Raw genomic sequence first — 22592 nt, 5'->3', positions numbered from 1 at the left:
CAACATTGTTTCCTTAAATAAAGTTATGCAATGATTAACTTTTATCAACTTTATAGAACTTCAATATAAAACAAGATCAAACAAATTTGCTGTTATCCTGCATGCTTTGGGTAAAGGACATTTCAGTTATTGTTGTTATTTCAGTCAATGATGAATTTGTCTGAGAGCAGAGTTACATTTTTAACATCAAAATCCTGATGAAAGAAGATATAAGCAATGCAAGCAGTCAGAGTATATATTTTCAGTCACTTATCGCATTCAGATACAAATGAGACGTAACATTTTTGTAACTGCATCATAAAACTGAATAATAAGCCACTTTGAGTTCTGGAAAAGAGGAGCAGAGAAGACAAGACACAGCTCGTCTTTGAGTGACGCAGTCCTTCAGGCTTATGGGGGAGTGAAAGGTGTGTCTACAACCTACACCATAGCCCATCTGAGTGCTGTTTGTTTTCTCCATGTGCGAGAGAGAAACAGTGTGAGTGGTAATTCTTTTAAAACAAGAAATCATCATGAATCTGGCCTTTGCTTTCCCCCCCTCTCCTCTTGTACACCCTGTGAGCTTTGATTGGTCAAAGGAAGTTGGGCCAAAAGGCAGAAACAGACAGACTGTGGTGAGGAGATGAAACCAGGCAGAGATCTGGCGTGAGACGGAGATAGAGTTAAACGGGTCAGTGGACATAAACCCCTCAGATTATAGGGGACATTCCTCTCCTCCCACACAGGACCCACGAAACAACTGATTCAGGGGCTGGAAAATAACAACATCTTACAAATCCTTCTGGTCTGAATGTAACTAAATGTAACGATTGACCAGAAACACTTGGCCTCTACAACAGCTGCCTTATTGACATTTTTAATACGAAGCTGTGTGTGTGTGTCTGCATGCATATGATACGTTTTTATGTAAGGCTACTTTCAGGCCCTGCTGAGGAATATAACTAATGAGTATTAGACATTATGGAATGTTTCTTGCAAGAATCTCAATGCCACAACATGAACTCTAAGCCATTATCTTTTGGATTTACTGAAATCACCCTGTAGGCCCTTTAAATTGGGTTTATTGAGGGATTATAAATTGGAACAAATAACAAAATACTTAGTGACAAAAGGAATTCTTTACAGATCAGGTATAAGGCATTGCTATAATGTTTTTGGATTGCCATATTGTGACAAGTCCCATTGTGAGAGCACGATTAGTTTGCCAATTTTGATCTTGGTATCAGAGAAATTGGAAACTAATCTGAATTTGAATGCCATGGTGTGTGTGTGTTTGTGTTTGTGTTTGTGTGTGTGTGCTAATGTGGGCAAAAAATCTTATTGATTATCGATGCAATATAATTTTCATCAATAGCAACATAACAGAAGTCCAATAAATATTGATATAATGCTTATGCATTGTTCAAACACAGTGATGAGGCATAACACATAATTGATCTACCTCAGATGTGTATAATGTTTATCATGTTTGTTATCCTCCGCTCACGAAGAAGAGTTTAATTCCACCAAAGCTGCTCATGAACTTCTGATAAAAATCCGAAAGTCTTGACCTTTGACACAGAAACGCCCTCTGACTCAGAAAAATGTACCTGGTTTACAATCTAAAGAACACGAAAACAAACACTTTCAAGATATAGATTGTTAGTAGCTGTGTGTTTTCATGCACACACACACACACACACACGCACGCGCACACACACACACACACACACACACACACACACACACACACACACACACACACACATTTAAAGGTGTTATCTGCACAGGAAGACATGCATGTGCCACTGCAGGAGGAAAGCAACATCTCAGTTAAGGTCTCGTAACTTCTTCCCAGTGTCTTTGGCGTTCTTGCAGCTGTACAGCCACTTGATAATCCGTGCGTTGCGCTCGATCACCGACGTGCCCTGGCGGATGTGGTCGTGCAGCTCCACCTGCAGCAGCCCGTCGCTGTCCCCGCTGTTCCTGGAGAAACCTCCCTCCGTGGTGGACACACTCACGCTGCGGAACTTGATCGCGATGTCCTCCGAGCGCGCAGAGAAGTTCTCCCGTCCCAGGGACTCGACCATGTCTCCGTCCAGGCCGCAGTACATGAAGAAAGCGTCGAAATCCGCGAAGTTCTTGGAGTACCTGGAGCTGATGTCCGAGTGGGATCGACCCACGGCCCTGCCGGGTCTCCTCTCCGCCTCGGGGACAGTGAGGAGACCCGCTGTCCCCCTTGTCCCGGACTCGACCCTCCTGCTCCTCCTCCTGCACGGCTGAGCTCGCTCCTCAGGTGTGGCAGCGCCCGGTTGCTTATCTCCCTCAGACTCACACTCCTTGAGTAACGGGACATTTTTATTCACAGTGTTGTTCGCCAGCAGCTTACGGTGTTTCCTGTCTTTGGCTGCACCCCCCAGGAGCTCACATTTCTGCCGGTAGAGCAGGAGAGAGTCCGGGCGCTTTTTGGAGCTGGTGCGCCGTACCTGCCCCGGTGAGCAGCTCTTCCCAGCACCCCCCACTGCGAGAACATTCCTTCCCCGGTTCGAGCTCCGGGTGGACGACCCCCCGCTGCTCACCGAGGCTGACCCCAGGCTGATCGCAGGCTCCTGGATGGAGTTGACCACCTGCTGGCTCTTCACATACTTGGGTTTGCTCGCAGCCAGCCTCTCCACTGCGCTCATGTGTCCTCTGGTGTCCCCCTCCAGCTCCATTTGCTTTCGAAGGTACTCGGGACCCTTCTCCAGGATCTTTGTGGGGTCACTGGTCGCCTCCATTGTGACATTTAACTTAGAAATCCCCACAGAGTCCCCCGGTGTGCAGCCTCTCAAGTGTTGGCGGTAGGGGGAAAAAAATAGATTCCATTCAAGCCCGGTCCTTGCCCGAGCACGTATCACAACAGATTCCACCTTGTCTGTGCAAACACACACCACCCCACCCCACCCATCCTGTGCAAGGCCAGTTTCAACCAAACACAAGTCTGCTCAAAGTACACCTGATATCAGCAAGTGAGAGTAATGCAAGCTGACACTGCTGCCTTGTGTTTCCCTCTTCTTTCCTGGAGGAAATGAGGACTTAATATCCTTGTTGCTCAATACAGGATTAAATTCAGCTTTATCTAATAAGTCTATACCTTCTTTAGCAAATGATTTACCCGAGAAACTGGCACACTTCCCATAATGTTGCACAATAAATGTTTCTCCCAGCCTATTCATCCTCAAAGCATCCACAGTGTGTGATGTGTCACATGGTGACTGTTAAGGCAGGAACAGTTAACGACAGTTATTTTTAGGCAAAGTATTTAAAGCAGTGTTGTGAAAGAGGAAAAACCTTTGATAGGTTTTTACAATAAGCCCATATTCAAATAATCCATTGTTGACCAAGAATATATCCATCTGTGGTAAAAGGTGTATAATATATTTTCTCTGTTTCATTTGCCTATTTTATTCTATCATGTACTTTCACATGTTCTTTTGTCTTCTTCATTTTCACTATCTGTTGCTGGAATGAGTGAATTTCCCTATAAATCTTATCTTATCTTATCAGTCCTTAAAGGTGAAACGTGAATGAATATTCACTGCCTTTATTATGAGGTTTAATCCGATCCTAAAATGTATAACCTTAAATCAGTCATAAAACGCTGCACTTACGTTTTCAGGTCATGAACTAATATCATTATTAATACGTCATAGATTCCAACACATCCCACATGCTTGTTAAAATAACGAACAACAAAGTAACAAAAATTGAATAGTTTTGTATTGTGTAATGTGTTCTTGGGCTCTTCAGGTATAGTGCACAAAACACATTTATGAGCATCTGCACAGAAAAATGTCTGTGCGTCAATTGAGTCAATTTCTGGATGTGCGTCAGTCAGCTTAAACCATTAAACGCTGGATTATGTCCTTAAAAAGTGGGTCTGCTTTCACTAAATATCCTGTTTTTAGTATCTGATGCCTATTGACTTCTTTTCATCTGTGCATAATAATACGAAAGAACAATTCAGATATCGGCCTATTTGTTTTTGAAGTGTGCAAAGATGCGAAGGCTTTCGAGAGAAGTGAAAGACGTTGCCTTGTTTATACACTATATGACTTGCAGCTATCATGTCTTCAGTCTGTTTTGACCATTATAGTGGACAGGGAAAGGAAATAAACATGCTATAATGAATGGAAAACTCTGATATAACAAATATGGACACCCCTGCACTAGATGATGGGTATAAGGTGTTTTCCCTCTGGAACAGCACCTCCTATGTCAATGGATTTATATCAATGATCGCCCCCTATGGATGGGACTTTATTTATTTATTCCCTAATTAACAACATTGGAAGTGACTACAGCATTACCTAGTCATTTGGATGGCGTTATGCCAGTTGGGTTTTGTGTGTACGTGTGTTTTCAAAGAGAGAAGGCAGCAACAGTGTTAATCAATGCAAGTCTGCACATGTTTCCATAATACTCATTTCACACTGCATAAGTCTCCAGCATTGACAGAGTATTCAGAAAGTATGTCGAAACCCCTCTCGGCTCGCCAGGGCTGCAAGATCAAGGTTTCAAGCAATGGATCGAAGTTAAAGAAGAAAATTGCAAATCCCATCATAAAAATTTAAGAGTAACAACGGAATCACTGTTCTTTGCTTCCTCGTGTAATTGCAAACATTCACTGAACTGGAATCCAAAACATCTGTTGACAAACTGAACACTTAAGTCACCAGTCGCCAGGTTCACTCACTCAAAAGGCAGAGGGCAGCACCAGAATACACCGTGTGAGAGTCGTTAGGCTGAAGTATTGCGTGCCTTTGGCTTAATTGCCTTCCGAATCAGATTCAAATCCTCACTTACTCTCTTTTAAGAGCAAACACCACACACTGAATGTGTTACCGCACCAGAAAACGAGCCGTCTGTGTTATCTTTCTGCTTGTTAGTTTAACGGAGGACTGACAGAGAATGACCTGAAGACCTGGTCATTGAATTCTCTCAAATCATTTAAGTGGACTCATGTTTTTTCGCTCGTGCATAATCATCGCACCACATCTGGGTTTCGTGTTGATTGCTCTTATTCAGCCATGTGATTTCTTTGACCGGCTTCCCTAAAATCAGGCTGAACAGCTCGTTTGGGGATTCAGCAGTGTTTACTTGTATTTTATCCTTCCTTGATCTCCGCTTCAAGTAAATCATGATGTCCTCAACATGAATTCTCTGATTTTGAGTACTGAAGCAGTAGAAGTCTGGCGCATGCCGGCGGTGTCAATATGATTAATGATCCTTCACAGCCATGACAAGGTTAAGAGGATGTTAAAGGATTAGGAACATGAGGTAGACGTGGTTGTCGTGTGAATAATTGTATAAATAATTGGCCAATAAAAATATTACATTTTTAAGAAGTAACAATGGATTAAATGCCTCATTTCACATGATTAACCCACTGAGAATTATGCAACTCTCTTTATGGATTTCTTAGCCCCTTTCAGCTTATTGTTTTTCTTTTAAAACATAAATGCCTCCGCCCTCACGAGTTTCATTTTCAGCCACAGCAGCTAAATGGCTATTAAAATCCACTGTGCGCCACTTGCCGAGCACCACACAGCAGGCAAACAAGGTTAACAACTGGCTGGTAAACAGCTAAGAGCGTTTAAAAGGTTCAGGGTCAGATATTTATCTCGGTGGGTGGAGACCAAAGATGGGGATAAAGGTTGAGTGATATTGGATTTACTTTCCTCAAAAAAGACTCCAAAAATAAAAAAAATTTTCATTTGATCTGGCTTAACCTGTAAAAAAATTACTGCTTATCTTTTTTATAAGATTTTCTTGGGGCATTTACATCTGTATTGACAGTCTAAGAGCAAAATGGGAGTATGAGGAAGACATTCACCATTAACCCTGAAACAGCACTGTTGGCCCCAAAAGCCAGGGGACACACACACACACACACACACACACACACACACACACACACACACACACACACAGTAGACAAAGAGAAACAGAGCAGAGACGGAGCAGAGCAAACAACACTGACACCATAAGTCACTTTATCCCATGAGACTTCTCACCATTACAGTATTTAATTCTTGACTTATGCCGCTGAGACTCAGAGAGACACATTCTCCACTTTAATGCAGGACTGCATCGTCTGCTAATTGTGTTTTAACTGATTCATTCACAATAATTACCGTCCATCCTCGAGACGTGAATGAAACTGGCGGACTCAAATAAAACATGGATTGCACATTATAAGGTATAATTGCTGCAGACATCTTTTACTTGCAGCTATTGTTTGAGTGTTATGTAAAGTAGGTAATAATTTGTAATTATGCATTCCGCGCTAATTTCCAGGAATATAAGGTCACTATCACCTCCCACTTAGTTATTCGGGGGCTATTTATCAGAGGCTCATCTTACTGTATTTTTTAACACAACTGTTTCATTTCATTAAACATCAAATATTTTCATTTCACATTTATTTTGACTTCATTTTGCTGTTGTTTTTGTCTCAGGACAGAAAACAACATGCAGAGAATATGTTGTATTGATTGAGCAATAGACATAACACGGTGCAGACATTCAAAGCTACTTGGATCAACATTTTCATTCTCGCAACGGATCGAGTAATAATGTTGAGCCAAATGTGAAGACGTCATCCATGGTGATAAACCTAGGGAGAATTATCACCCGATTCTGCAGCGTTCCTTGGCTCCACTAAGCTTTGTCTCGCAGCTAATTTTTTTGTTAATACACACCTAAGCTTAACTGTTTTGTTTTCCTCTCCCTGCTATCATCATCGTTTGTTTTCAACCACAGCAGGCAGCTGGTTTTGGTTTAGAAGCTCTTATAAACCCACGGTGCGCTACCAGGCCAGCACCACACAGCAGACAAAATAAGTGAAGAGACAAATCTTTGCCTCATGAGTTCAAGGTAATTTAAAACAGAGCTAGGATGGTGAACCATAGACTATGTATAAAGATCGATAACTCGTCTCCACTTGCTCCCACTATCCAGAAAGCCAAAATATCATTGATACGAACAATGGTATCTGGCACATCTGGAGCCAAAGATTGTGAAGTGGCGATTGGGGGATAAGCTGCAATCACAGCTTTTAATCATGTCGCTTGACCTCGTTTTATGGCATCAAATAACTATTTACAACCAATTTTATTGGAGAATTAGATGGAAGATACACCAGTGTGATAAGATTATCTCTATTCAATAAAACATAATTTTCCCCCACAACTACCAAGGCCTAGATCTAATGTTAAAAAAGTTTTTCGATATTTTGTAAATTATCACATATTTCACACCAGATAATGTGTTTATACTCTGCTTCTTGTGAATCTGTATTAATGCATGAGGTTTTTCGTGAAGTTTTTAACTTCACTAAGCAATGACACACTTGTGAATCCCTGCTGCATAAAACAAACTGTTATAGCAGTTTAATTGAATATAAATCTCGCTAATGAAGCACAACACAAGCGGACATTTGTTTGAATGTCGTCGGATATTCTCGTGTAAACAATAGTTACAATAAACTAAAACAGGCCCATTATTTACATTTTAGTTTATTCTGTTTATAAAAAGACAATCCCAATATAATAGATGGATAAATACTGCAGCTTAATGAGCATAAACACAAGTGCAGTTCATTTGAAAATACAGCTGCTCTGCCTATTTTTCCCTGATCATATTGAATTGATTAAAATCTCTCACTGTGCTGAGGAACTGCAGCACACCAGGGATACAATCAGTTACATTACTTTAGCAGAAATGAACTTTGAAAGGAATTAGAGCCATACTTGAAGGAACAAAGACAAATCTGAAGTCTTGAGTTATTATACACCCTAATGAAATCCTACTTGTAAAACCATAGCAGGCCTGGATTTCATAATAGTTAGTGCTACATTTGTACTTGTCTAATATATATCTATGTCCTGGACAAATCTCTTGTTGCTTGTTGCTCGGGTTGTTGATAACAACCTCCTCCATTCACATCTGTAACTATGAGCACACTCAAAACATCCTATTTTTTCTTTGCATCTATGAACTAATATTGCCCAGATTATAGTAATGTTTACGTTTAAAAACCAAATCCCTGCATGAATAAAAGGCTTAAAGTGAATACAAAGCCAATGTTATTAAATGGAAGCATACCCTGTAGTCAATTGGATTTTCTGTAGAAGAACAGCTGTAACATCCATCCCTGAAATGCCTCATAATGTGGGGAAGATGAAAAGCAAACTGTGGGATGTCAGAAAAGGGGAATGGTTGTAATTGACTAAATATCAAAGCAGCAAACAAAGGGCCAAAAGTCATGAGCTGATGTGGTTTTCACTAATTAAACAAGTTAATATGTTTTGCAAACTCTTAATGCTTCATTTAAAGGATCTCCATCCATTCATCCATTCATTATCCTTACGTCTTATACTTTGAGGGTCCCAACGGGGGGGCAGTTCAGCAAAGTTTTGAGTGCCAGTTCAGCACATGTGTCCACTGTATTGCATGAGACCCTCTTCTGGCAGCAGTTGGTCCTCCCCATTTTATTAAAGCAGGTATGTAAACATAACCTGAGAAGGTGTCTTTCGCCCCCGGACACGAAAGCTCCACCTATGGGCTATGAGCCGCCATGCAGGCCCGCTGAGAGTGTGCCGAGCTCGCAGCAGCAAAAATAATTCATACAATACGTTTCAAAAAAACACATTTAGTGATTAAAGCTCAGACACTGACAAGAGCAGGCGCCAAATGAAATGTGACAGATCCATTTTCCAGTCTGCACGGCAGCTTGCTGAACAGCTATTTGTTGACTCTCGTATACACAAATATGTTATTCCGTTGGGTTTCTGGCTGTGTGGATAGGGGGCACTGGTCTTTTCAACACCTGTGGACTGTACACTGTAAACTTTAATAATTGTATCATTCTTTTTAAAATCGAAAAAACGGATTGCATTAAAAACGTGAATAGATATAACTATTAATCTTAAATTATGTTTACTTTTTATCTGTGCCAAGTTGTTCCAACTTCAAATAGTAGGTGCAGGTGCAAGTGAGTCATATAGTGGCAATGAATATAGTACACATCATCTTTAAGATACCTATGAGAGGTTTCCACCCATACAGAGGTTTTCATTGTGTTAAGATGGAGTACGAAAATACATTGTTGATGTCTCTGAGGGTTGGATTCACTTATTCCATGTACTTTTAAAGAAATATGTTCATTGTTTGGCCCAGATGATGGTGCTGAGCTCAGTGCGTAAAAAGGTTTAGTGAACATAAACTTAGTAATGGCTGCGGGTTATGACGGGGATGAAAACTTTCTCATTTACTGGCTGTCTCCCTTGATTTGTAAGATTTTTCCAAGATTAAGTAGATGCCCTTTGAACAGTTAAGACAGCCATTAAAAACATGGAACCATTCCTCCCAAAGCAGCCCAGCTTCCTTTATTTTAATGAAACTCAAATTGATTCATAAGTTCATAGAAAACCAAAGACAGGTTTTTAAAGTTTTGACGTGCAAACGGTAATATTTAGTATGATGCAACATGCAGGAGGATTGGTTAATACAATACCACATATATCCTCAACACTGTCTGGCCCAGTTGGGACAACTGAAGCTCCCTCATATGGATAACAAATCCATCTGTTTTCAGAAATATGCAGACAGATGGAGGTAAATACAAACCTTGAAAGAGATACTACAAATCCCCAAGTGTCTTTCAGGATCCAAGGGGAAATACAATTCAGCAGTTTCTAGACTAAATGTACACCTTAATCCTAAATCATAAAAAATTCAATATCTCCCTCGCCCATCAGCCGCAGTCATGTCTGGCCTTTTTGTCGGGGTTAAGCTATTTCTTGTCGTTCATCCAGTAGAATTACTCATCTGTTTGTTTTATTAGTATGAACTGAGAAATTTTTTTCCATTCACGTCAGTCTGTTCCGACTGTGCCGAATATCGTTACTTTGTCTGTATCTTCTGCATCTGTATCTCATTGTCAAATGTAAAACATATCCCCCTCTCTCAGCCCCCCTCCTCATAATTAAACAGAAACAAACCTCCTCAGACATTCCTCAGAGGCACATCAGAGGCCGCTCTCACTGAAACAGTGATGATAATTTCCAAATTCAGGAGGTGTATTTCTTCTCTGGTGCTTTTCTTCAATCTTTCTACGCTGTTTTTCCTTCTTTAAGGTTTGAGGGCTGCAGTTAAGGACATCCGAAATAAAGATCCTCTTGAATTTTATTCAGTCGCCAGAAATCGTTCTTGGTCATTACAGGTCTAATTGTTTCCGTTATGGCTCCCAGTAACCTCCAGATGTGTGGCTGTGCAGGATGCTGCGGTTGTGTATCCCTCTGATGGTCCCCAAGGGTGGAAACACTAAAGCTACACTACATTGCTATTGACATTTCCTTTTTATGTTTATTTATTTATTTATTTATTGAGGCATTGTAAGCACTAACCTATACTTAAAAGGTGAGAACATGGAAGACTGAAAGTAAACAAAACACGCGTGTAAACAGCCGAGCCGTGTAAGGCGTTTGTTTTCTTCACACACTTGTGTCTTGTACAAATAACATCACAGTTTCTCCCGCTCTGTCTTTCTTACACTGCCACAGATTCAGAGTTGTAGACGTCAACATAACTGTGAAATAAAAGCCTGATCAAGGCCATGAGCCAACATGCCTTAGCCTCACAACTGGGCTGTTACCTTCGCCAAGAAGGTTATGTTTTCATCTGTGTTTGCCTTTTATGTTGTATTCCTTCGGAGGATCTCCAGAGAATTGGGTGCAGACCTTCACCGCAGTTTGCCTTTCACACATGGACAACGCAGCGGGAGATTCTCTGCTCGGTGACATCAACAACATCGGCTTATTCTCCACAGGATTCAGGTGAAGGGTGGAGCAGCCTTCAGAAGCAGGATCTACATGTTATTTCCGCTCACATCAATATCGGCACAGGCTCTTATCCCCACAAACTCTCTTCACACCTTCGTTGGTGACCTCTACGTGTGTGTCGTCGCTTTTTCCCCTTGTTACCACCGATAATCCAGAGGCCCTCCCTCGGACCTGGGCGCTCACACAAACACCTTCTCCGGAGAAACTGTGGAGGATCTCCAGAGTTCAGTCTGAAAGCAGCTTTAGTTAGCAGGATTACACAAAAGGCTACTGGACAAATTTCCATAAAAATTGGTGGAAGGATTAGGTATGGGTCATGGAGCAGAGTTTTTTTTTCACTTTCTGTAACACTGCGAGATAAAAGGTTTTTCAGCTATTTCAATTAATTTCTCATTGAATAATTCATGGTTCCTGATGAAAAGATGAAACATTTTATGAATGTGTTCATTTGGTGTAGATCCAAATAAAAATGTGGATCTAGTTAGTTAAAATGTGGTTTCATAAGAAGACTTTTGGGCCTCAGCGTAAGTATGTGCTTCCATTCTACTTCTTTAAAGTAGTGACATAAGTCTGACTCTATGGACCGGCTAAACACATGAATTTAAATCTCATTAAACCTATTTTCCAGTTAGCAATCGGGACGTTTCCCGGTCACATTGAAAGAACAATGTATGTTTTACAACACCTTGTAATCTGTTAAAGATATCTCACTCCATCGGGGTCCAGTGTTTTCTCATGACCTGTGAATTTCACACCAGGAATTAGCAAAGCATTATAAGGAATCTACACGTCCGGAACATTGAGTCTTAACGTCCATGGGGCTCTTACAGTCTCAAGTGCTTACTTGCCAGTGTTGCACTATGACATCGTAGAAAGTGTGGAGTTGGTTAGTCTTGACGGTTGATTTACACTTGTTAATGGTTCGACTGTAGCCAGGTTGTGTCTCTAATTTACATTGTGGAGGGATCAGATATGCTCTTTCACGAGAGGATAAGGGTTTATTTTTCTCCCTCTAACGTTAACATTTATTATTAACACTTCAAAGCAGGGGTTGACTAATCTAGCAATAAAATAAAAGTGATTCATTCAGGCTGGTGAGCCAGATTTGCATATGTTTCTAATCATCACAAATTTGTTCTTTCCTGTCTGGCGAACACATGACTTTTTGTATTGACTAGTTGCCAATGGACTGGTTTGTAAGAGCAAGTCATTGTAACAATGATGAACCTGTGCTGTCAACAAATTCATACTTTATTAAGCCAAATAGGTTCACTCTAAATGCTTCTTTTTATTACTACATTTATCACTACATTACTATTACCGATTAAGTTATTTGTACTGCTTTCTTGTTTTAATCTTGTTAAAATGTAATTTCTTGCTCCTTTAATCTCTTATCCTTGTAAAGCACTTTGAGTAGTTATCAAGACTAGAAAAGCAATTTACAAATACAGACCGTTTACCATCAATTTAAATAACAGAGAAAGCTAATAAAAGCAAATATTTCAAATAACATCTCATAATCGCACTTTAAAATAACAAAAAAATGAATTAATGTAATACACACAATCCTGAAGATGTGGGTTTTAAGTAATGATTTGAAGGTGGACAGTTCAGTGCAGTCTCTGCATGAGTCTATACTGTTTTAAGGAAAATGTTACATATCTTAATGTCTTTAACTCTAAGTGCAGGTGGTAAATCTTTGTAACAACATTTGTCTCAACAATACCATTTAGCTGGTGAATCTGCGCATGATCATTTTACTTTATAGGAACATTGAATTTTTTAAATTTCAGTGCCAGTTTTAAACAGTTAGCAAAAACTTAATCTTGGTTTATTTTGTTTGCTTTATTGTTTGTGTCTATGCATTGGTTGGACGTCACTCGGGGAGAAGGAACTGATGTAGCCGAGGCGAGTGCTATATTCTCCAACAGAGAAATAGACGAGACCGGTAACATGGGGCACACAGTCGGAGCACAGATCCATTATCAAAAGAACGCGTGGCAGAAAGAATCTGTGTCACTAATTCAATATACAAAACAGTATAGTACAAACAAAAGAAGCATATATGCTGTATACAGTTATTTGAGGGAGGAGAGAGGGACATAAGTGTACGGGACGAGACTGGGACACTGTGGAGACTTGCAGTCAAAACTTCACCATACATCATGGAGAGCACATGGCTGGTGGACCACAGAGAGGGTTAACATGCTGCCTCATCAGTTCTGTTCACAATAAAGACTCTGCTGAGTCCATTTATTCAACAACTGAGAAAGAACTCCCATGGATTACACGAGTCTCTGCGAACTGTAATTCAATCCCAACCTGACGGGGGCAGCAACGTGCCGCAGGGCAGGTGGTCTGTCAGGAACTCACAATAAGGCGGCGAAGAAGAAAAAGGAGGAAGAGGAAACATCAGGAAAAATGGCAGCCTCTAGCACGAAGTCGGTTTTATTCGTTTGCCTCGGTAAGAGACGTCCTTTTAATCTAACATTAACTCGGGTTTTAAACTGTAAACACACACTTCCCTGTTCACAAATGAATAATGTCGTAGTAATGTGTTAGCGTGCTAACAGCGCTAGCGCAAGAGTTTCAGCTAGCTTCATTGCTCTGCTATTAATAAGCGTCAACATGGAAGTAATAAAGTTTATCACTATAACTTATTAAAGTTCTTTTGAAACAGCTGTTGTTTGTTAGCGTGCGGCTGGAACATTACTCAGCACGTTGAGCAGAAACGCTGAGTAACGCTTCTGTGAGTCATTCATCGGATGAATCAAAACGTTGTGATTTCCCATATATTGCGTCACTTGACTGCAGGTCAGAGTCCAACCAGGAAGCTGCCAGGAGGTTTTCATTCTCTCTGATCCCGGAAGTAGCTTGTTACTTTAAGGAAACCTTAACGTAGAGTATAAATGAACCACTGTCGCAGGGAGTCTGTGTTTATCAGGTGACCAGGCTGCTGAAGCACGTGTAAACAAAGCTGCAGAGATCTTCCGGATCTAAGCTTCTATTAGAGTCTATGTTTGACACCCCTGTATTAGACTCATTGAGATTTGTGAATGAGCTTTATGAATAAAATGTGATTGATTGACATGACGTGACATCACTTTAAATGACCACTGACTGCCAGCTCTGATACGATTTTTATGGTGCTTGAATAATGTGTCTCGTGTTGTTTTTAAATGTGACCTGCTCACTGATCTCTGGAGTTAATTACTTCTCCATCACTGAAGCCTGTATGATGGAAGTGGCAAATAAACGTGACTCTGTTTGGAAAAAAAAAAAAGTTTTTGATGTCAGTTTGTGAGAAGCGGTTAATATGCAATCTCATTTAAATGTATTAAAACATAACACTTTGTTTGTGGTTTTGAACAGGCAATATATGCAGATCCCCCATTGCTGAAGCAGTCTTCTGTAAGATGGCAACTGATGCTGGTGTTGTTGATAAGGTAATGTCATCATTACTTTGTTATTGCATGCATAGTCAAATACTTGCATGCATATTTTCGAGAAGTTAGCAACAGGAAGACTATGAAGTGTTAGGAATTCACAACCGAAGAAGTTCTGTGAATGTACTTGCTTCATTTATCAAAAAATGACTGAAGTATAAATAAACACCATTTGCTGAAGCTAATATTTAAAAATTATAGCTCAAACCTCAACCTTCAATCTTGTTTTATTGATTGACTCCGTACTCCGTACTATTTTTTTACAATCTCCACTGTGAACGTTTGAATTATATATTTAATATAGACATTGGACAATATGTGATTTTATCTTGAAGATGAATAGCTGACCATACTCTAGACAAATGCATTACTCAAATGTTGATAAGCTTATTTGTCTGTCATGCTTTCTTATTCCACTGTATTACATTCACAGCTTAATTATTAATGCATCACTGTTAACCAGCAGCTTCACTGTTAACTGATATTGATGTGAATTCAGTGGTTATTGGTGGCAGATTTAAAAGAACCATATCTAAAATATTTATACAATGACATTTAAAGAGTGTTTTATTCAGCACCAGGTTCTTTAAAATAAACTCTATTTATCATTTAAATGATGGTTTAGCTGTGATCTAAGTGGTTATTATAGTACATTGACATAGTATGTTTAAAACAATAGTTAGATAGTTTATCATCATCATCATCAGACTTGTGTTATTGTTCCCAATGCTCTGTGCTGCCTAGTGGAGGATAGACAGTGCTGCCACCTCCACCTATGAGATAGGAAGCTCTCCAGATGACCGTGGCCAAGCCTGCATGAAGAGGCATAGTGTGCCAATGGGGCATGTGGCCAGGCAGGTATGAATACCCATTCCTATATATGTCTTAGCAGTAGTTAGCACCCCCTTTTGCTTTCTATTGTTGCAGTGGGTCATAGACAGTGGTGCTACATCAGACTGGAATGTAGGCAGCTCACCGGATCCTCGTGGTCTGGCCTGCCTCAGGAATCACGACACTGAGACAAGCCACAGGGCCCGACAGGTACAAACAGATGACCGGGGCTCTTCTCACCTCATTGATGCTTGTGTGTATGAGTGAAGTTGGTAGGATAATGGCTTCTCGACATTTAGCTTCTGTTGACACCTAGCACATAACCATTCATTTCCTTTAAAACAGGGTCCGATAGATTTTTGTTTTACTGAGTTTAACAAGTTGGTGATTGCTCTGTTAAAACAAACGCAAGTTAGGCTGAACTGCAGGTAAACTGAATGGACTGAAGGTACTTGAAGTCCAGACACAGGAGATTCAGTGTCATTAGCTTCCCCTTTGTTTTGCTTAGACTCATTCCCATTATATTTTAAAAGGTATCATGTGTTTGGGATAGTTTTTCCTTTTTGGTATGTTCCAAAACAGTGTCACCTTTACTTACACTCCTCAAAATGATAAAAAATGACCAATAACTTAGTGTTGTCTGCTGTCACCCTCAGAAGAATTCTCACAACTTTTGTGGCCTGGTCAGCCATCAAAAACAGCGTTGAACTGTTTTACTGATTATATTAATCATTCAAAAAATTGTGTTGGTGAAAAGGTTAAAAAGGTTAATGTCATCAAACATCCTTAGCCAGAACGGTTTGATATTAGCTGCAAGCTTCTATTTTGTGATTTCTGTGTTTTGCCTCCTTCCCTGTCCTTCAAGATTTTGACAGTTTTATTTGGATCTTGGATTTATGCCTGCTCCCCTCTATATTTGTTTGCCTGTTTCGACTGGTCTTTGTTTTTTCAGTATTGTCTGCATCATTTCTCCGCAGGCCTTGTCCATTTATGTTTTCTATTAAATCAGTAAAATAAATATGCTCTGTCTCGGTGTCTGAAGTGGGCCCCTTCCCTGTTTGCTTGCACCAGTTGTGACATTCGGAGAAAAAAACAAATACCATCGATGCATTGTTGATTTGTGCACCAGAGAGAATGTGCTGACATGAGCCTCTCAGATTTCTCCTCGTTTTTGCTGATATAAATCAATACTTTACAAAATAAACGATGCAAAAAATGTATTGTTTACCTTAATTCAAGTTCTGTATGTTTGTTTAAAATTGAATCCTTTTTTATTTATAGTTATTTATGATAAAGTTCACGGTCAAATTAAAATATAAAGCCTCCGTTACGTCTCTTTGTCATAAGGGTTGGAAAACAACAGCTTGGGAATGTTTGCATATTTATTGATGAATACATCGGTCGATAAATTAGTATTGACATCTGCCACAAAAAGATCCATATTGGTCAAGCTATATTACAAACAAAACTCTGCCTACACAGTTATGCTGGTGTGCAGAGTAATTAGCGAGCCAACCTTCATTATTAATTGTTTTCATTGGTATAGTAGTTGGTGTTTACATGCAACTCTAATTGCCAAGACCCAAAAAGTCTGACTATCGGTGGGAACTTTGATCTTATTTTTTTAACTTGTTTCCCTTTGATTTGTCACCCATCTCGGCCTCGTGTTGTTCGTGTGTTTGATTGTCTGTGAAAATGATTAAGAGCCTCTTGCTCAGGCTTGTTTCTATACTGCTGTGCAAAATGATGGTACCCGTGGCGTGTATGAATTACTGATGAAGCCAATCAATCACTGTATCACATTGCAGCATGTGTTTTAAATCGTGAAGCAGGCCTGAAATTACACCAAGATGTTTGTCCATGTAGGGCCTTCAGCCCGTATGGTGTGCTGGTTTATCCTCAGTGCAACTCCTACTCCCTGTGCACTTAAAACACTCTTTTTATGTTTCCCTGAGAGAACTTGGAGGTTTCGCCCTATGCTTGAGATCTCATCTAATCTCCTCAAAGCAGGGGAGAGGCTCAACCCTTGGCTTAAACCCAGCCAAATCCACACAATGAGCTTTGACAAGCCTTTTCTCTTCTCCCTTTTCCTGTATCACCCTTTTTCCATTTCTAGCACTGGCTTTTGCTCCCACCCTCCACCCCCCCACCCCCGTTTCTGTCCCCCAATTTTTTACTCTGTGAACTTAATTTAACTTCTGTCCCTGCCAGTATTGAAGCAAACTCGCCAAACAGTACATTTATTTATCATTTATTTATTTAATATACCAGTGGTATTCACAAATAAACAAACCTGTTTGGTTATCAAAGCAAACATGCCCTATTAACGAATAGCTAATGTTGATTGTTTAGGGATCTCAGAAAGTCCCAGCCATTAGTTTGGGACATCGGATTTAAGAGAGTTTACATTTTTATTTCATACTTCAACATGTTACTGTTGAGTCAACATTTGAGGAATGAGCATCAGCTTGAGCCATAATGTAATTATAGTGTTGTAACCACATTAATTTACATCGGCTGATAGGTTTATCTATATATTTTTAAAAAAGGTTATTATTCCAAGATGTTTTTATCAACCCCTTATGACAAAGAAATGTTTTATGAGGCTTAAATATATATTTTCTACATTCCAAACATCTTTGTCAACATTATATTGATAATTGTCAACAGCAAATGATAAAAACAAACTTCCAACAGCCAAAGGGTTTTTCTGCATCGTTTGTTCTGTAAAATAAAAGCTTTTTTATCTGTCAACCTGGCTGTAATCAAATGCATCTTCTTTAAAATCCTTCTTAGTAAGAGACTTTTTTGAATTTGTTATTGTTGTAGTGGTCAGCCTTGTGAGGGAGGTCTGGTCGGGGGCTTGCATCAGGCTTCTCTAACAGCCTTTTACAGTTCGTGTGAGAGCGTGATGTAGGCAGAAGCTGAGAGATTAGCCCTGTCTGTAATTATACATGCTAGAGATTACCACTGTGTGTGAGAGAAAGGGTGTGAGAGTGTTCAAATGGAAAATACAATGATCAGACTCGATTGGCTACAGTCGGACGTTGTAGACCTTGTACGACTTCAGAGACTCAACAAACATCTGTTTATTCCTCTGCTGTTAAATGAATGTCAATCGTTGTCTATAACTCAACATCTGGAATATTGCAGGAGATTTATTCATGTATTTTCCTTTTGTTCCCCTCTTCTCTCAGTTGCCCCTTGTTTGTCCCCATTCTCTTTGAAGCATTCCTATAAATCGACTCTCAAAACCCCTTTAAAACAGTTCTGGGTACTGTGTGTTGTTCTTATTCATTTATTTTCAATTGCTGCTTCTTACATTAAATCATCACTGAGCTCAGTGAGGACTTTGCACAGCTCCCCTCCACATGTTTACAGATGTTCAGCTTAGATCCCTTTCATAAGGAGTTTGCTGGCGAATCCGCTATCGTATCAAAGCTGTTATCTTTGAGATTTCAGCCCTGGTTGATTTGGCCACACCCGTTGGTTACTGCGGTAACGGCAAATGTGTTTTTGTTTTTTTCTTCCACAAAACAAAAACAAAGCAATCACTGCTGTATCTGTTCACTACACAGCCCAATAGGTTTTTTTGAACAAGTACTTCAGACGGCAATAATTGCAGCCGCGATCTGATTTCCTGCTGTGCACAGCTCGAATAGTTTTTCCTCACAACAGCAGAGCAAAGTTTAAGTTTGCTACCTTGCTGAGAAGGATCAACTCTGCATGTTCTGCAGCTCACTGTGGCTGCTTCTCCTTGTTTATTACTCCCTTTTAAATTTGAAAATGATACACTGAAGAAGAAATGGCAAACACATTGCACTTCCTGTTTCGTGCCACCCCATGTTTTGCAAGTTGAAAGCTTAAATGCGAAGCAGCTGCAGGAAATCATCGGTTCGCATCGGCAGCCACTTTAAAGATACCCTGTGTAATATTTTTGTAAACAAACAAATTATATCTGCTATCCAAACTCTATTGCGTGTATCCCAGAGGTCTGACAAAAAGTGTTGAATACATTTGCACCTGCAGATCTTCCCGTGGGAGTGATTGGTTTTCACTGCTTAAGGTTGAACCCTGTCTGTGTTTCCTCGCTGAGCCAAAAGTAATATTTGCTTTGTCCTCCCTACTTCCAGGTGACCAAGGAAGATTTCATGAGCTTCGAGTACATTCTCTGCATGGACGAGAGCAACTTGAGGTACGATCTGCTGCAGAAAGTGTTTGTTTTCTCTGCGAGTGTGCATCGCAGTCGCTGGAAACACTGCTGTCATGTGTTAAGTGTCCTATCCTGCTAATAAATGGTTCCCTTGGTTTCAAAATAACACATTTGTCTCGAAAAGAGGTCAGGTCAGGTTGTCCCGCTAACGCTGTTGACAGTGGTGTGTGCGCTACTTCGCACACTCGTGAAAGTGTTGGTAACATTGAACTAGAGCTAACTCGTAGGTGAATGCCTCCTTTTAATGAGCAATATCCTTTCTTAAGCTCTTTCCAGAGGTCAAGGGGGAGGGATATTTTTTGCTACTTTGAACGTTTAGGGATCATTTTGAGATCACATGCCTATGGCAGATCTGATCTGTAAGCAGCTTACTGAGTTCCTTGGAGGCCTCGTCTTTGCTCCTTGGGCAGTTTTTTCCCCTTTCTCGCCCACATATTTCTTTCCTCCACAAATGCTAAGCTGACCAGACTGAGAAAATTAGACCTTGTCCTAGACAAAAGGCTAATCAGTCCGTGTTTAGTTAGATTTACCAGACCTGTTGTTATGAGTGAGGTGGGAGGAAGTCTATCCTAAAGACTTAATTATTGTGGATTTAATAATATTATTTAAAGTCTTTTGATATATATTTGTACCCTACTCCTGACATCACATGTTAGATCCCTTTGTGTTTCCCTTGCTCCCTTTTCTTGTGGAGTTAAAATGCTTTCTCTTGTCTTCCCAGTGAGTTGAACAGGAAAGCAAAGTCTGTGAAAAACTACAGTGCAAAGATTGAGCTTCTCGGTTCATACGACCCTCAGAATCAGCGGATCATCAAGGACCCTTATTATGTAAGTATTCAAGAAAAATTGGAGACTCAAGTTTCAAGCTCCTTCTTTCTTCCTTACAGTGTTTATGACTCTGCTGATGTGAAGCAGTTAATCTCAGATCACGCTGACATGTTCTTTTATTACTGTGAACAACTGTCAGTCCTTCAATCACGGCCCCACCGCTGTTAAAACTGACAAGTTCACCAAATGTGAAAAATGTCTGTGGCTGTAAATGTTCCCCAAATATGCACGACTTCTAAAGAATATGGAGCGAGCCTGTATTCTAAGAAGATGTGTTTTCTTTCTTTCTTTTCTCTTTTGGAGGAGAAGGGGTGTTTTCGGTATGAAACAGACATGTTGGTTTTAGAAGTTTTTCAAAAGATTTGTTGACAATAAGCATCAGCTAAATTAACCAACCTGATAACAACCAACACACGTGCAAATGGTTGCTACCTATGACTCAGACTCTTCCTGTACTCTTTTTCTTTTTTGCTTCAAAGAAACGTTTTGAACCAGAATCGCACTCTGGAATTGAACAAACCAGAGTCGCACTTTATCATGAAGTTGCCCACCTCAAAACAGTGACATCAGAGCTTAGGAAATAAATAGGATGGCACTCACCTCTACCCTTGCATAACTCTACCAAACAGTTTGATGGTGAATGTGAATTGTCATGTTATCCTTCAGCACTTGTTCAAATTACATATTAGGTTTAAAGGAAGAGAAAAATAGCAGGACAAGTTTTTACAGTGGACGATGGAGTCAGTTGCAGTTGATATAAAGATTAGCACAGATCAGGGTTCGGCTGCATGTGGTCGCTTCATGCAGGCACATACACATGGAGTGATTGGAAAACATCCACTGGCCTTTTATAAAATTAACCACACCACAACAAAACAGCAGAGTAGACTGCAGTTGTAAAAATGGCGGGTGGTTCCTTGCTCACTTGGTCCAGAATAAATGCCAAAATTTCAACCATGAAAAATGTGTAATGCGGCCCTCCGAGCCCACTAAACACCACAATAAATCACTTAACTGTTATTTTATTAGTGTGGAAATGATTGTACAAAGTGTTTTTGGTTTCAGATCGGTTTTCCTTTTCACTCCTCATGGCTCAATCAGGCCTTTTTGGTCCTTGCGTGCTTTCTCTGCAGTGACGGTCATGCCAAATGACTTGGACGTGGCTCCATGGCTGCGACTTATCTTCTCAATTTATGACTGAGAAGTCATAGAACAGTGGGAAAAGTAAATGTTGGACGATTTGAATGTTTGAATTGTGATGATAAGTTTTCAATACACAAAATTATTTTATAACTTCCTAGGGGCACGCACTTGTTTTTCTAGGTTTGTAGTTTATACAAATAAATGGTAATGATGCTTGAAAAGTTAATTTCCTGTGTGGCCTTGAACGAGAATGTGTGGCTCCAGCTCTGTTTATAATACTGTTATTTGTGGCTCTGTTGTGGAACCAGAATCCCAAGATGAAACAGTCATCAGATAAGTGATGTGGTTTGGAGATCGGTCGTGGTCGACCACAATATGTGACTGATGTCAGTTGTATTAACTTGTCTCATATTTGAAAAGCATGTTTCTCTGTGGAGATCAGCATGCGTTTGTCTATGTGTCGCTCTTTCTGCCAACGGTCAGTGTGGTTCGGACACTTGGAGGATTATTGGTTTGTGGTCTCCCGCCAGCGACCACATGGCATGACAGAAAAGTGTACGGCCAACAGAGTGCGAGTGAAACATCTTGATAAGTTCTAAATGGATTCAAATGAAAAGAAAAAAAGGAAATAACAGAAAATGACTCAACTTCTGATAATCGGTTCATCATTGGAGTCATTTTTCAAGCAGAAAACCAAAATAAATCACTGGCTGCTGCATTTTGTTGTCTTAACTGAGTATCATTGATTCCTGGACTGCTGGTCGGTCAAAACAAGTGAAAACTGGTGGAATCATCAATCTACAACGAGTTGGGCAAATAATCAGAAAACCGTCAACGACTCATCTTCTCCGAGCAGCAAATCCCAAAAATTCTGAGAATTGCTATTGATTCATCTGTAACATTTTAACCTGAAATGTGTCTTAATTTCCCTCTTTTCCCTTTTTGTTTTGTCTCTTAGGGAAGTGACGAAGACTTTGAGAAGGTGTATGATCAGTGTGTACGCTGCTGCAAAGCGTTTCTGGAGGCAAACTCCTAACGTCTGAGGAACCATCATCCAAATAATGTTAAGGTTGTGTCTATCAAGCACTTAGGAAAACGCTTAAAGGACTTTATCTCATTGTTGTATGTGCTACACAAACAACACATTGTGTATGTAGAAATTCTGCGTGGACAAGTGTGTAGACTTGTCTATAAATAAAATAAGTTCAATCTTTATACTTTTGAACGAGTCATTTTTTTCCACATTATTATTTCCTGTTCATGTCTC

At 40.0% G+C, this 22592-nt stretch overlaps 2 protein-coding genes across 3 annotated transcripts; one reads left to right on the top strand and one right to left on the bottom strand.

Annotated features, from left to right (window-relative positions):
* Positions 1 to 1784: 1784 nt before the first annotated feature.
* fam110c (family with sequence similarity 110 member C) lies at positions 1785 to 2858 on the bottom strand. The gene has a single exon (XM_061092015.1). It carries the CDS (start codon positions 2754 to 2756, stop codon positions 1809 to 1811), a length of 948 nt encoding a protein of 315 aa, XP_060947998.1. The 5' UTR covers positions 2757 to 2858; the 3' UTR covers positions 1785 to 1808.
* Positions 2859 to 13254: 10396 nt separating this feature from the next.
* Positions 13255 to 22540, top strand: acp1 (acid phosphatase 1). Of its 2 annotated transcripts, none has more exons than XM_061091309.1 (6): positions 13255 to 13329; positions 14238 to 14311; positions 15239 to 15352; positions 19276 to 19337; positions 20077 to 20182; positions 22284 to 22540. In XM_061091309.1, exons 1-6 carry the CDS (start codon positions 13287 to 13289, stop codon positions 22359 to 22361), a joined length of 477 nt encoding a protein of 158 aa, XP_060947292.1. In that variant the 5' UTR covers positions 13255 to 13286; the 3' UTR covers positions 22362 to 22540. The 2 variants fall into 2 exon arrangements, with proteins under 2 accessions (XP_060947292.1, XP_060947291.1); XM_061091308.1 differs by lacking the exon at positions 15239 to 15352 and adding an exon at positions 15056 to 15169.
* The last annotated feature ends 52 nt before the right edge of the window (positions 22541 to 22592 follow it).

Source organism: Limanda limanda, chromosome 18, assembly GCF_963576545.1.
Source record: "Limanda limanda chromosome 18, fLimLim1.1, whole genome shotgun sequence".
In the NCBI taxonomy this organism is placed as follows: domain Eukaryota; kingdom Metazoa; phylum Chordata; class Actinopteri; order Pleuronectiformes; family Pleuronectidae; genus Limanda; species Limanda limanda.
This window is presented reverse-complemented; position numbering and strand designations above follow the sequence as displayed.